This window comes from Hyperolius riggenbachi, chromosome 1 (assembly GCF_040937935.1).
Source record: "Hyperolius riggenbachi isolate aHypRig1 chromosome 1, aHypRig1.pri, whole genome shotgun sequence".
Taxonomy (NCBI): domain Eukaryota; kingdom Metazoa; phylum Chordata; class Amphibia; order Anura; family Hyperoliidae; genus Hyperolius; species Hyperolius riggenbachi.
The window spans coordinates 164,786,013-164,801,820 of NC_090646.1; the positions used below are offsets into that span (position 1 = coordinate 164,786,013).

General features: G+C 41.0%; 1 protein-coding gene across 6 annotated transcripts in view; it reads left to right on the top strand.

Moving 5' to 3' along the window:
- LOC137569165 (probable ATP-dependent RNA helicase DDX60) overlaps window positions 1-15,808 on the top strand; it is a 248,003-nt gene that overhangs the window by 61,612 nt on the left and 170,583 nt on the right. For 5 of the 6 annotated variants that reach the window (XM_068278820.1, XM_068278816.1, XM_068278818.1 and 2 more), the window contains 5 exons: window positions 1,443-1,781; window positions 3,738-3,854; window positions 6,373-6,501; window positions 12,333-12,491; window positions 15,049-15,193. In XM_068278820.1, the coding sequence (XP_068134921.1) occupies window positions 1,443-1,781; window positions 3,738-3,854; window positions 6,373-6,501; window positions 12,333-12,491; window positions 15,049-15,193 (889 nt within the window). The remainder of the gene's footprint in view (window positions 1-1,442; window positions 1,782-3,737; window positions 3,855-6,372; window positions 6,502-12,332; window positions 12,492-15,048; window positions 15,194-15,808) is intronic. The other variant, XM_068278821.1, reaches the window with a different exon arrangement.

Below are 15,808 nucleotides of genomic sequence, written 5' to 3' on the forward strand. Positions count from 1 at the left end.
TCCTAGACTTCTTGCCCCCTGAGAACTGCAATCTTTAACGTGACCACCCACACATTGATTATTTTCACTGACGATATTGAACTAATAAATTCTGACCTTGTTTACACCAACAAATGTCCTGAAAAAACGTGATTTATATTTCCTAATTCATGTTCGATCAGAGAAATAACAATCATACCTAACATTGGGCATGGAACTAACAATGTTTGCTTGCATTAGTCCGGCGCTAGTATAGCTTAAACATTAAACTGCTGTGAGGATTTACCATTACACATAACATTCTGCAGTTCTATTCTGAGACCTTTCAGAGCTCATTGAAAACACTTCTTTTATTCTACAGTCAGATTTAAGTTGGACTGTATAGTACCTCTCACTGATAACTAATTGCACACCATAAGACTCTTGCATAGCAGAGAAACATTTCTCAGTGAAGAGAAAATATTAAAAAAAAAGTCAGTAGTTCAGATGGGAGCTGTAAAATACTGTAGAAGATGACATCTGGTATGGTTCTAAAGACCTTCCAGAATTTAGGAAGCACAGAAATCTCCGGAGCTCATTATGGTGTAGTAGTTTACTATACCAGGGCCCATATGTAAATAACTTTTTCTCCTGCGTTTTCTCCTAGGAGATAATTTTTCATCTTCGATTTATAATAACTTTTCAGCACTTTGCTATGGAAAAAGTACCAAAAAGTAGTTTAAAAAGTGGTATCAAAATTATTTTGAGTAATTTTTTTTGCTTGCTGGTGATTTAAAAGGTATTTTATTGACAAGTTTAAAAACATCACCTAGGAGAAAACTAAGGAGTAAAAGGTGAATTGCATATGGGCCCAGGTGTGAATGGCCTTATAGATGAAAATGACTCGCAGGTGTGGGTAGCAACACCAGCAACCACAGTGTCATGCAGATGAGGAAAACCCATCCTTACTCGGGTCTTTAGATCTGTATATGGATGGGTTTCTTCCTCAAAAGCTTTTTTTCGCTAAGAGTACCAAGGGATTCCATGTGCTCCTAGCAATGGACTTTATTTCTTTGAAACAATGTAACCTAAAAAAGCAGGCTGTGTACCCATGAAATGCATTGTTTTACTGCTCAGTAAAGAAACTAATTATCTTATGTCAGTGGTTTACTACTTCAGGTGAGCCATTTTGTCAATTTATTCCTTCTTTGTCAAAATTCAAAAACCCTTTTTGGGGCACCTCTACCATCCTAGTGTAAAACATTGTAAATATGTCATTGTTCACCTGAGACAATAGAAGATTTTATACAGATGTTCTTAAACACAAAATAACACTGGGGGATTCCATGAAAGCCATATTTTGGAGAAGGACTATAAATACAATTGTTTATCTCATCAGTTTATTTTTAGCTCAGGTTTGCCTTAAATAGTTATAACAATAATGTTAAAGTTTAATGCTATACACCTTTTTATTTTATCCCCAGGACTTTGAACACTTGTATGCCCAGGATTCTCTTCTGATGTGTTTTCGCACCCAGCTTATGCTGCACCTTCAGAAAAATGCCAATATTACCGTGAACACTTTTACAAGTTTCCTTTGTGAGGAATGGAAGCATTTTCTCAGAGAGCAAGCTCCTTACTTTTTCATGGTTTCTGATGAAGGAATGAATGAGCCACAAACTCTATATTTGAATATGTTGATACAACATACTCTGAAAAGCAAGACCGATGTTGTTCTCACTGCTGGACAGGATACTGATCACCTCAGAATTTATGGTTATTACGTCAAAGCAAGAGGCTTTATTAACAGAATTATAGAAGAGGTAAGAGGTAACTGCATGTATGTCACAGCAGCACATACAGTTAAAGTACACCTGTTATGGTTGAAAAAAGAGTAAATATCTATCTTATTCTGAATATACCGCTCTCCAAACTTGATCCTCTGACTATTACTCTTTTTCTGCTAATTCCTGATCTGCATACTTGTTCCACAAGAGCAATTTTGAAGCTACTAAAGCTTGAAGATAATATAATTTATAGCTAGAAAATTAGCCTGTTTGGGCTTATGTATACTGCCTTATGACTTCGATTTGTCATCAGTTTCACATCTCGTCAAGTTAACTTTAACTTTAGTTTGGTGTGAATTCAACCTCATGCAGCCCCTTTTTCATATGGTGTGAATAGTGTCCCTTCTGCCTGGCTAGTGAACACTAACCACACTCAGAAGATGGTCTCCATGTTTTGGACGCTAGAGCATTGTGGATTCATATATTTGTGGTCACAGACTTCAACACCGGATAAAGTGGTCTCCAGAGGTGCTGACAGCAGACACTTTTCTGTCAGTAGCTATTGTTTGCTGTCCAGTGACCCTCTGGGTTCGTCAAAGGTAAGGAAGGCCTCCAGTTACTTAAAGTGGACCTGAACTCTTGCACAGGACAGAAGGAAAACACAGAGAAATGCACCCTGACGCCACTCCAATCTTTAACCGCTTCAGGGTCTCAGTTTTTTTCCCTTATAAACCAAACCAATTTTCACATTTCAGTGCTCCTCCCATTTATTCAGTGATAACTTTATTACTTATCACACTGAAATGACATTGTTTTTTCACCACAAAATAGGCTTTCTTTGGGTGGTACTTTTTGCTAAGAATTATTTTATTTTATATGCATTGTAAGGGGAGTAATAAGGAAAAAAAAAATATTATTTCTCAGTTTTCAGCCATTATAGTTTTCAAATAAAATGTGCCCGATTGCCCCGGTTATTACAACATTTGAATTGTGTCCCTAGTACAATGTATGGTGATAATATTTTATCTGCAAATAAAGGTGTATTTTTTACATTTAGGGATTTTTAATACTATATCACTTATTACAGGACTTTATTTGCAAAATTAACCGTAATATACCCTCATGACATACATATTACAAAAGTCTCTAAGGTAGCTATGTAATTTATTTTTAATTATGTCATTTTTTTATTTTATTTTTTAACAAGTTTTTTTTTATTTTAGTAACTATGGGGCAGACGTGGATGGGGTTAAAAAATAATAAAATAAAAAAACGAATAATTTTGTTTTTTAAAGTTGTATAATTGGTGTAATTGGGTGTAATTTTACTTTGTGGCCACAAGATGGTGTTACCATAACCGTGTTCTATTAATAGAAACACGGAATAGTTTTTTTTTTTTTTTTTTTTTTATGACTGAGCGCTTGCTTCTCGTTGCTTCAAGCTCTCGGAAGTCACAGACACAGTGATCGGGGTTGGGAACAGTTGATTCCTATACCCCGATCACAGAAGGAGGGGATTGCGATGGTGAGGCAAATGGAAATGGTGTGGTGATCGTGAACACCGCGGTAAGTAAATAGTACACATATCTATTCCCCTGATCCGTATGTGAATTATACAGGGGCGTAGATATGCATGCCAAAGATGCTAAAGTAGTTAAACTGACAGTCGAGCAATCCAGTCACAGTTGCACTTGCTGACTCCCTTATGATCACTCTTCACTCTCCCCTTCCTGAAGATTAATGCTGCCTACATTGAAAAAAAGACAGTGTGAGTCATCAGAAGGGAGGAGGCGAGGGGTAATCATGTAGGAGTAAGGAACAAGCTTGTATGACCTACACAGAAGGTAAGAAAAAATAATATGCACAGATCCACTACAACCAGAAGTATAGTTTGATACAATAGGATTTCATGGTTTCAAGAAAGCTTAGATTTGTCTTATTTTTTTACAATTGTTTTACCAAAAAATAACTTTTTATTCATTTACTTACTTAGAAGAATGTTCCTAGTGAGAAAGTCTTAGAGCAACTGGTTACAGCTTCACAAAAGCGTGAGGAACAAACACTGGAGTTTTTGTATCAACATACAGAGGAAAATGATGTAAAGCAACAGGTAAAGTCAGTTTCAATATTCAAAATAATGTTGGTGTAAATAACTGTGTTGTTAAACCCAAGAGAGGAGGTGCACCAAAACTATTCATAAAATAGTTACAAGTTTAAAAGGGTAGATCAGCCTTTCTCAACCTTTCTACCATGGAGGAACCCTGTTAATAACTTTTGGATCTCAAGGAACCCCTGCAAACAATTTTTTGGTCTTGAGGAACCCCCACATTTATTTTTCAGGAGACATGGTCTTTAAATAGGTTAGGCTGATAACTTCACTACCTCCTATTACACTGCCACTCATTATACTGTCTCCTGACCCCCCAATGTAGTGCTTCTTGTTACAGTACCACCTATTATAGTGTGCTCTATTATACTTCCCCCACGATGGGGTAAAATGCCAAGGAACCCCTGCAGAGTGCTCAAGGAACCCTGGGGTTCCAGGGAACCCTGGTTGAGAAAGCCTGGGTTAGATGTTGCTCACCTCAAAAAGTGCTGCTATGGATCTGTTTGTTATCACACTGAAATGACATCCGGCTTGCTAGGGTCAATAAAAAAGTGTTTGGAGCGCAATTTTTGGCTAGGAGTGGCTGTAGAAGTTCGGATCCCGCAAAGCCTTATGACACCCTGTGGCCACAGTGGCTGCTCCCTCTATAGTTACGGTGCCATTGTGATTATATAACAGATCACATAAGTAAGAGATTAAAAGTTTTTACCATACTAAACCTTTAATACTGGATGAGGATGCACATTCAGCACTTATGCAGTGTTTCTTTATTCTGCATAGCCGAGAGTAGGATTGCAGATAATCTGCCAATCAGGGCACTTGTTAGCCCCATTCATTATGTTTATTAATATATTTGGACTTTCTGTAAATGTTTGAGTGGATGAACTCTCCATTGTAAATTAGCAGGCAGAGTGTGCTGCTGCATTGTTTAGATATCTCATCTTTTCTGAGAAGCAGCAGTTTGCTCCTATATGAACCCATATATGGTGCCCAGGTCTGCTTGGCCCCTTTTTCTTGCCCTCTGCAGCCACATATGTATATGCTGCTTGATCATGATATCATGATAATTCAGGTAGAAACAGGATGTGGTGTGGCAGGATTGCATAGACCAATAGCAGGCCCAGGCATGACTTGATCCTACATAGGAGCACACAAACCACTAAGATATACAAGATCTCTAAGAAATACAGCTGCATGGTCTTCTCACTACTCTTTACTGGAGTTTAGGAAAGATAATAGCTGGCTGGCTTGCTAGAGGGCAATAATGGAGGCCATCAACAGTGGTCAGTAGTAGAGACCATTTACAGAAGACAATAATGTAGACCCGTTAAAGCGGACTATAACCCTGCATTTCAGCTTTGCTCTAAAACATTATTTACAGCATATTATATGCAACCAGCTTTTTTTTTTTTTTACTAGACCAGCATTGGAAGGGTTACACACAGAGCTTTAAAGTTCCGTGGAGAGAAATGCTGCCGCAGCCAAAGTTTAGATAGATACATTTAAGTAAACACAATGTAACAAGTGAGGAATATGACTCCCTCTCTCTCTCTGTGTCCGGGAACTCCTGCACAGTCAGTGTGTGTCACATTCCACACTTGTTACATTGTGTTTACTTAAATGTATCTGTGCAAACTTCGGCTGCGGCAGCATTTCTCTCCACAGAATTTTAAAGCTCTGTGTGTAACCCTTCCAATGCTGGTCTAGTAAAAAAAAAATGCTGGTTGCATATAATATGCTGTAAATAATGTTTTAGAGCAAAGTTGAAATGCAGGGTTATATTCTGCTTTAATGGGAAAACACTGGAGTCATCTAACAGGAGACAACTGTGCAGGCCACTTTCAAGAGACCATTAATATACGACACTAGCAGAGGGTAATAATGGTGTGCCCTAGCAAAGGATCAGGTAGTATGTTTTCACTCAGGTTAGCTTTAAAGGACTACTGAAGTGAGAGGGATATGGAGGCTGCCATATTTTTTTCCTTTTAAGCAATACCAGTTGCCTGGCTATCCTGCTGATCCCCTCCCTCTAATAGATTTAGCCATAGACCCTGAATAAGCATGCAGCAGATGAGATCATGTGTTTCTGACATTGTCAGGTCTGACAAGATTAGTTGTATTCTTGTTTCTGGTGTTATTTAGACACTACAGCAGCCAAATAGATCAGCAATGCTGCCAGGCAACTGGTATTGTTTAAAAGGAAACAAATATGGCAGCTTCCATATACTTCTCACTACAGTTGTCCTTTAAGTGTCTGTAAAAATTATTACTTAATTTTCTTTGTTACAAATGAAAAAAGGTAAAACCAAACAAACAAAAACAAAACAGATAAACAAGGACTGTAGCTCACACTGTTTGTTAGTACCTCTATATATTTTTGTCCTTCAAATGATGTGTATGTATATTATTGGTAACACTTGCTATATACTGTATGTGAGTACGTACGGCTTCTTCAGCTACAGCTTGTTTTCTGAAATGTAGTGTGAATACACACAAACGTATATGTTTATCTGTCAAACAGGTACAGGAATGTGTTTCACTTCTGTCCACATGCTCAAAAGAAGTATGTGATGTACGGGCTGCAATTTGTGTTTTCTCTTGCTCCTTGGCATTGAAAAATCACACAAAAAAAGTAACCTCTCCTAACCAGGTAAGACATCATTACAGAACTAATCTCTGACAACTTAATTTCCATAAACATACTGCAAAACCATTTCAATGAAAGAAACATTTGTTTGCCGTGTCTTTAAAACTTTTATGTATTAAACTACCAATAAACGCAAAGGGAAATAAATGTACAAACTTCTAAAGCAAGTGAGTTCCAGTTGCTACCAGTGACCAGTGAGTGGTATTTTTAACATTTCTATATACAATCTGCCTAAAGCCATTCATACTTTGTGTAAGAAATACTATGTGCAAGCCCTCACTGCTAGTGGTTGGGTTAGGCCAGCTCTTAAAGAGAACCCGAGGTGTGTTTGAAGAATATTATCTGCATACAGAGGCTGGATCTGCCTATACAGCCCAGCCTCTGTTGCTATCCCAAACCCCCCTAAGGTCCCCCTGCACTCTGCAATCCCTCATAAATCACAGCCACGCTGCTGACAAACAGCTTGTCAGAGCTGGCTGTGTTTATCTCTATAGTGTCAGTCTGCTGCTCCCCCCGCCTCCTGCAGAACTCCAGTCCCCGCCTGCATCCCTTCCCTCCCTGCTGATTGGAGGGAAGGGACGGGGGCAGGGACTGGAGCAATGCAGGAGGCGGGGGAGCAGCCGAGACTGACACTACAGATGTAAATACAGCCTCACAGCACGGCTGTGATTTATGAGGGATTGCAGAGTGCAGTGGGACCTTAGTGGGGTTTGGGATAGCAACAGAGGCTGGGCTGTATACGCAGATCCAGCCTCTGTATGCAGATAACATTCTTTAAACACACCTCGGGTTCTCTTTAACAATTTTTTCTATTTATAACCAAATGCCAACCCGAGGCGGTCTGTCTCTAATTATAGTTTGGCTGTCACTTTATTGGGATCTGGAAGATGCTTCTCCACTGCCTGGTGATGTAAACTATGAAATGGAAAAGGAAAAAGTTTGGGGTGGTGGCATGAATTGCAAGCGCCTCCCTCAATACTCTCTCTCAATTCTGTAAATTCAATTCTCATTACCATTTCCACCTTGTGGTATATCATTAAAGAGAACCCAAGGTGCGCAGATGGGACACAGAGGCATGTTCTCTGCCTCATGACATGCCTCTGTGTCCCCAAACTGCCGCTCTCTGCCCACCCACCGCTGCACTATAGTCCCCCGAGATTACCGACAATATTTGTCACTATCTCAGAGGTAAACAAAGGGAAGAGGGATTCCCTGTTCAAAACGACCACCAGAGGGATTCCTACAGGGTTTCCAGAGCTGCCATTGGGCAGCTCTCTCTCCTTGGCTGTGCCACCTGCCGCGCCCCCTGCCTCCCTGCACGCTGAATGAGAGAATGAATCTCTCATTGCAGCGCTGTGACAGATAGGTCACAAAAGTGAAAGTGGGCCAGTGCGGCCCACAGGAGTGGCGGAGAGCAGTTTTTTGCAGCTACCTGATCGGCTCAGCCCCCTGGATCAGGTAGCCTTTTTTTTATTTGAGCCCATCTTGGGATCTCTTTAAATCTGACAACCTGATTCCGTCTCTTTCTTTGGGATATGTCAGTCTGACTCAGTTTAGCCTTGTCTCTTTATGGCCTCAAATAGAGTTCAAGAGTGTGCTCTGTAAATCATTTTTTGAGTCATAACCTAATAGCGGTTCTAATAAATCATACATTTTGCCGATATCGTAAAGCAAATCTGAAGCGAAAATAAACTTATGAGGTAATGAATTGTATGTGTAGAATGGATTATACATAGAACATTAGTAGCAAAAAAAGTCTCATATTTCCTTAGCTTGCTGGGGCTCAGAGAGACAGTAGTTGCAGTGACAGATACACTGTAATTACAGCATCGGGACTTGCGGTGAGTGTTTAGCAGCGGTAGGTAAATTATTGGCAGCTGACCAGCGCAGCTGCAGGGGGCTCCAGGGATGTGCGGCAGCCCGACAAGGAGCTCTAAGGTCTCCTTACTAAAGGATGTTGCTGCAGGAGATTGGGACGGATGTTTGGCGGGTGTGCGCGCATCTCTGGGGAGCGAGGACAGCACCACAGCATAAATCCTCGCTCTCCATCGCCCATAACATGGGAGAATTGCTCAGGCTTTCGTTGAGTAATGCTCCCTAGAGATCGGCCATCGCGGCAAAGGAAGCCGGCAATCGGATTTGCCGGTAATACTTGCACAACGGTAAGCTACTTATCACCTTCAGGCTCCCTGCACACTGCATGCGATCTCCTCATGTCCCATGTCTCTCCAGATTCACTTTAACCACATCAAAGAAGTCTTTTTTTCATTTGTTCAAATCTGATAAATTATTTTGTGTGATTGTTTAAATAACTTGAATAGGTCTTGGGTCAATTCATCGCATCACTAGCATTAGTAATTGTAACATTGCCCGTGTACTGCAGTTGTAATGCTATTTAGTGAATATGTCCAAAGAGAGAAAATGTATGTAAGGGGCAGCAAGTGAAAAATGTACATACACGCACTGTGCACATATGGTTTACCGACATTTACACAAACTGAATAACAAGGCGTAAACTCTGGATGAACTTAACATGTATTATGCGTGCATGCAAGGAGAGAGGATTCTTAGGATAAGCTTTGTGAATCAACATCTAAGATTCCCTAAAAACTTCCTAGCGTGAAAGCGGCCTGTAACCAAGTACTACCAAGACTCTGTAATCAGGAAAGTAGGCAGGCATGATCAATAATACCGTGCGGTAAAGATACAGAAGCATTTCACTTATACCTTTCTTCACCCATTCTCATTTAACATAAAATGCCCCTTAAAAAGTACTGGCAAGCGCCAAATGATGTCCCATGGTGGGTCCTTGACTCTCTCTCTACACCCCTAGTGCTCTGTGCACCTGTACTGTCTCAGTGAGGAATTCATTTCTGGTCATTCCAGCAGGTTATGAGAGACTGAACAATAGGTTGGTTGTACTTGCTCTGATGACACTTACCTAGGGACCCCTCTGACTAATTTCTTCTCCCTTTTAAGGACCCTTTCACACTTAGTCCATTGCCTTGCAACAAACAATATGATCGCATCACAATGCAAAGCAATGATATTCCTGTGTGACTTTCATATAGAGTGTTGTTGTATCTTGAAATGAGTGCTACCTATTCAAATGGTGCTATAGAGGCTTGTTTGTCTGAACATCATTGCTTCACTTTCTGTGAGATAAAAAAAAAAAAAGTTAAGAAATTAAATCTTTGTCTTCCTGAATTTCACATAAAGGCTTTACTTACAAAATCCAGTAGTTTTAATTTACATTTTTCAGAGTAAAACAAATGTTAAGCCGATGAAATGTTACATTTGGAGTGAAAAACGTGTTCAAACATCCTACTCACAATATACAGTGGTGTGAAAAACTATTTGCCCCCCTCCTGATTTCTTATTCTTTTGCATGTTTGTCATACTTAAATGTTTCTGCTCATCAAAAACCGTTAACTATTAGTCAAAGATAACATAATTGAACACAAAATGCAGTTTTAAATGATGGTTTTTATTATTTAGTGAGAAAAAAAACTCAAAACCTACATGGAGCTGTGTGAAAAAGAAATTGCCCCCTGAACCTAATAACTGGTTGGGCCACCCTTAGCAGCAATAACTGAAATCAAGCATTTGCGATAACTTACAACGAGTCTTTTACAGCGCTCTGGAGGAATTTTGGCCCACTCATCTTTGCAGAATTGTTGTAATTCAGCTTTATTTGAGGGTTTTCTAGCATGAACTGCCTTCTTAAGGTCATGCCACAACATCTCAATAGGATTCAGGTCAGGACTTTGACTAGGCCACTCCAAAGTCTTCATTTTGTTTTTCTTCAGCCATTCAGAGGTGGATTTGCTGGTGTGTTTTGGGTTATTGTCCTGCTGCACCACCCAAGATCGCTTCAGCTTGAGTTGACGAACAGATGGCCGGACATTCTCCTTCAGGATTTTTTGGTACATAGTAGAATTCATGGTTCCATCTATCACAGCAAGCCTTCCAGGTCCTGAAGCAGCAAAACAACCCCAGACCATCACACTACCACCACCATATTTTACTGTTGGTATGATGTTCTTTTGCTGAAATGCTGTGTTACTTCTACACCAGATGTAACGGGACACGCACCTTCCAAAAAGTTCAACTTTTGTCTCGTCGGTCCATAAGGTATTTTCCCAAAAGTCTTGGCAATCATTGAGATGTTTTTTAGCAAAATTGAGACGAGCTTTAATGTTCTATTTGCTTAAAAGTGGTTTGCGCCTTGGATATCTGCCATGCAGGCCGCTTTTGCCCAGTCTCTTTCTTATGGTGGAGTCGTGAACACTGACCTTAATTGAGGCAAGTGAGGCCTGCAGTTCTTTAGATGTTGTCCTGGGGTCTTTTGTGGCCTCTCAGATGAGTTTTCTCTGCGCTCTTGGGGTAATATTGGTCGGCCGGCCACTCCTGGGAAGGTTCATCACTGTTCCATGTTTTTGCCATTTGTGGATAATGGCTCTCACTGTGGTTCGCTGGAGTCCCAAAGCTTTAGAAATGGCTTTATAACCTTTACCAGACTGATAGATCTCAATTACAGTACGTTTGTTCTCATTTGTTCCTGGATTTCTTTGGATCTTGGCATGATGTCTAGCTTTTGAGGTGCTTTTGGTCTACTTCTCTGTGTCAGATAGCTCCTATTTAAGTGATTTCTTGATTGAAACAGGTGTGGCAGTAATCAGGCCTGGGGGTGACTACAGAAATTGAACTCAGGTGTGATAAACCACAGTTAAGTTATTTTTTAACAAGGGGGGCAATCACTTTTTCACACAGGGCCATGTAGATTTGGAGTTTTTTTTCTCACTAAATAATAAAAACCATCATTTAAAACTGCATTTTGTGTTCAATTATGTTATCTTTGACTAATAGTTAACGGTTTTTGATGAGCAGAAACATTTAAGTGTGACAAACATGCAAAAGAATAAGAAATCAGGAGGGGGGCAAATAGTTTTTCACGCCACTGTAGAGTCTGATTCACAAAGCTTTTCTGTAGACTTCTCTCACCTTACTTTTTAACTCACAATTTATCTCTCCTTAAATGACTGAATTCATGATTTATCTCTCCTTATCTGTTTATCTCATGAATTAGCTCTCCTTACAGTTCAGGTAGCCATACACTGGTCAATTTGCCAACAGATTCGACCACCAGATAGATCCCTCTCTGATCGAATCTGATCAGAAAGGAATCGTATGGCTACCTTCACTGCAAACAGATTGTGAACCGATTTCAGCCTGAAACCGTTCACAATCTGTTGTGGTGGTGGTGGTGCTGCTGCTGCCGCCGCAGCCCCCCCCCCCCCCCGCCGCATACATTACCTGCTCCGCCGGCGCGACTGCCCCCGGTCACCGCTGCTCCGTCTCCGCTCTGGACTCCAGGTCCGGCATGCTTTACTTCTTCCTGTCCGGCAGGAAGTTTAAACAGTAGAGCGCCCTCTACTGTTTAAACTTCCTGCCGGGCTAGAAGAAGTGAAGCATGCCGGACCCGGAGACCAGACCAGCGCGGAGACTAGGCAGCGGTGACCGGGGGAGCAGGTAATGTATGTGGGCTCTATTGCGTCGGTCGTCGGGTACTCGAACGCCGCTAGCGACGCACTCCCTACCCGCGGGCGATCGGCGGTAATTTTCCGCACGGAGCGATCGACGGGATCGGACGAAATGGATCGAAATTCGGCGTGTTGCGGGAACGATGTGACAGCAGATTCGATCCCAGTGATCGAATCTGCTGTCGATCTGGCGGGAATCGGCCTAGTGTATGGCCAGCTTTAAGGTAATAAGAGAAGTCAGCTTTGTGAATCCCATGGCTACACTGATGTTGTATGTTTTATGTTCCAAAGGCTAGTGACAAGATGCTGACACTGGATGAAGCATGTGACCTGTGCAGAATGAAGTGCCTGTGTGTGGCACTGATGATCGTTTTACCACTTTCCCAGAGAGCAAAGTTAAGAAGGATAGAAGCAGAATGGAACAGAGAAGCTTCCTTGTTCTTACGTTTGGTAATTATATACTGGTAGCTTGTTATATATATCGACGAACACCCTTGATGCTGGGCCTTTTTTATTTTCACAGTGAGCTGTAATGTTCTGTTATGCCAGTTAGCACTGAATAAAAAAAAAAATGTACTCCTTCTTACTTCTTATTTGAGGCCTATAATTGCTAGTAAAATAATAATCATAAACATTTTATTAAAATATTATTATTATTATTATTATTATTATTATTATTATTATTATTATTATTATTATGCATTTATATAGTGATGGCACATTTTGAAGCCATTCAAAAAATATGCCTTTTTCTACCAGTTCTTTCTCTGAGTTTCAAGGGGAATAGAAGTAAGAGGTATACGCAGGCTGTTATATTTATTTCTTTTTAATCTCTACCAGTTGCCTGGCAGCCCTGCTGGTCTATTTCTCTGCAGTAGTATCTGAATAACACCAGAAACAAGCATGCAGCTAATCTTGTCAGATCTGACTTTAAAGTCTGAAACACCTGATCTGCTGCATGCTTATTCAGGGGCTATGGCTAATAGTATTAGAGGCAGAGGATCAGCAGGGCTGCCAGGCAACTGGTATTGCTTAAAAAGAAATAAACATGGCAGCCTCCATATACCTCTCTCTTCAGTTGTCTTTTCAGTTTGTCTAAGAAAAAAAATCAGACTAAAGGTAGCCATACACTGGTCGATTTGCCATCAGATTCGACCAACAGATAGATCCCTCTCTGATCGAATCTGATCAGAGAGGGATCGTATGGTTGCCTTTACTGCAAACAGATTGTGAATCGATTTCAGCCTGAAACCGTTCACAAGCTGTGGTGGTGGGGGTGGAGCCGCTGCTCCCCCCCCCCGCATACATTACCTGCTCCGCCGGCGCGACTCCCCAGGTCTCCGCTCTGGTCCGGTCTCCGGGTCTGGCATGCTTCACTTCTTCACTGTCTGGGGGAAGTTTAAACAGTAGAGCGCCCTCTACTGTTTAAACTTCCTGCCGGGACAGGAAGAAGCGAAGCCTGCTGGATCCGGAGTCCAGCGCAGAGACGGAGCAGCGGTGACCGGGGGGATACGCGTCGGCCAGATCAGGTAATGTATCAAGCTGTATTGCGTCGGTCGTCGGGCACTCGAACGCCGCTAGCGACGCGCTCACTACCCACGGGCGATCGACGGTAATTTCCCGCACGGAGCGATCGACGGGAAATTTAGCGGTAATGTTAACGATTTGACAGCAGATTCGATCCCAGTGATCGAATCTACTGTCGATCGGTGGGGAATCGGCCCAGTGTATGGCCAGCTTAATAGTAACGCTGCTAATGCTAACCACTTCTTCTACCACGCTGCTATTTAGCTTTGCTTACTTGAGTGAAGCAGGGTCATATGATGCAAACAAATGCAGCTCATATATTCATACTGTGGTTTCTCTATTCCTTTTTAGTCGCTCATGATTATAGCAAGCACAGTCTCCTCCCACTTAACACTAAATTGCTATAGTATTCCCCTGCAGCAGGAAACTTTGTATTTATCTTCTCTTCCCTTTCTGCAATACAGAATATACTGCTTACCTGAGCTGTATACATTCTGGTTGCTGAGGAGGCAAATAATAAAAGTTAGATTGTACAATTCATATTCCAGCTATTGTCTATAATTATAATAATTGTCTAATGTTCACACAGCTGAACTTCACTATAAGAAACTATTTGAAGCAGGTAATTTGGACACTGGTGGCGTCAGGGAAGTTTGGGCTATTTGTAGCCAGAGTTTTTATAGCAGGTAGCCCCGGGGCCCACTATTATATCAGGTGCCTCACATGCCCAGATTTCTAATTATAGATGCTAATCGCGCCTATTAACATGGGCACCCATGGCCCAAACTTAGTGATAAATCAGTGCAAATATCGCTGGGGATTGTAGCGGGTGAGGGGGTGGTTAGGGTAGGCAAAACTACTGTATTTGCATGTCTCTACATTTCCCCAGATTTACGGTATGTGAGTAGGTTTTCTCCTATATCCCAAAAACCTACTGATATATTCTTGGCTTCCATGATAGCACTTTCATGGTACACTATTTTATGGATATTACCTAGTGAAGCCATTTGAGGAACAATAATGAATCAAATTGTGTAATGATACAATTTGCAGGCAGATTTACCTGCCAGATCGATTTTTTACAACATCTCAGATCTGAAATATGTTATATTTTCCGATCGATATACGTTCACTTTTATCTAAATCAATTGGAAAATTGATCGAAATTCAGATCAGACATGTTGGAAAAAATCGATCTGGCAGGTACTGTAAATCTGTTATAAAATTGTATCGTGTGTACCTAGCATAAAACAAAGTGTTAAGTGTGGTGCAATATTTTTTCCTTTCATAAATGCTTAAAAATAACTAAATGGGGCTACAAAGCACTGCATGGCAACATGATGGCACATGTGTGCAATGTATGATTAACCCTTCAAAACTGAGAAAGCCCAGCAGAATGTTGACACATTATATAAGATTGAGCTTTATGATATTGTTCTCTGTGAATCAGTAGTAATTTGTTTTTGTTTTCTTCTTAAAGCTAGAGTGCTGTGAGACTGTTGCTTTGGGTCTATTGAATGACCACTGCAACGAGACAGAGATAAATTGGACTTATGTTTCTGACATCAGTGATTATTTTCTGCTGAAGAACATTGCATATTACATGGAAAGGGAACACAAAGCAGGTACATAACATAATAACTCAAAAATCCAGACAAGAAAAGCGTTGCATGTTTTGTACCATTGGAAGAAGAAGGTATTGTAAATGCAAATGCATACTATAAAATTAGCTGGTCTATAATATTTGTCCAAAGGTGAATTTTGTTTCGTGTCAGTTAACGTTTTATATGTAAAATTTTTGCTACTAAGGCTATGCCTTTGAATGAACTAAATGAACTTTGTCTCATAATGTGAACATTTACAGTTTAAATGCTTTCCTCTCACTATGGGCTCACCCACAGGGCTGATTCACATTCGGCGCTTTCACGCCGCTTGCCCATGATCGCGTTCAGGTCCACGATCAAGATTCACAGGCAAAGTCTTGCAATTCTCTGCGATTTGCACTTGTGATTCCTGTTCAATAGAACGAGAATCACAGCGCGATTGCCCCCAAGGTGCTGCATGCAGTGTGTTTGCGGTTGATCGCAAATGTTGCAGTGTGAATGTATCCATAGGGATACAGCGCTTTGCTGATCGCCGGAGATCAGCAAAGCGCTGAAAAAGCACCAAGTGTAAACCAGCCCTCAGGGACATTTTACTGACATTATCCTGGCTGCTTTATGCAACAGGAACTACTTCGA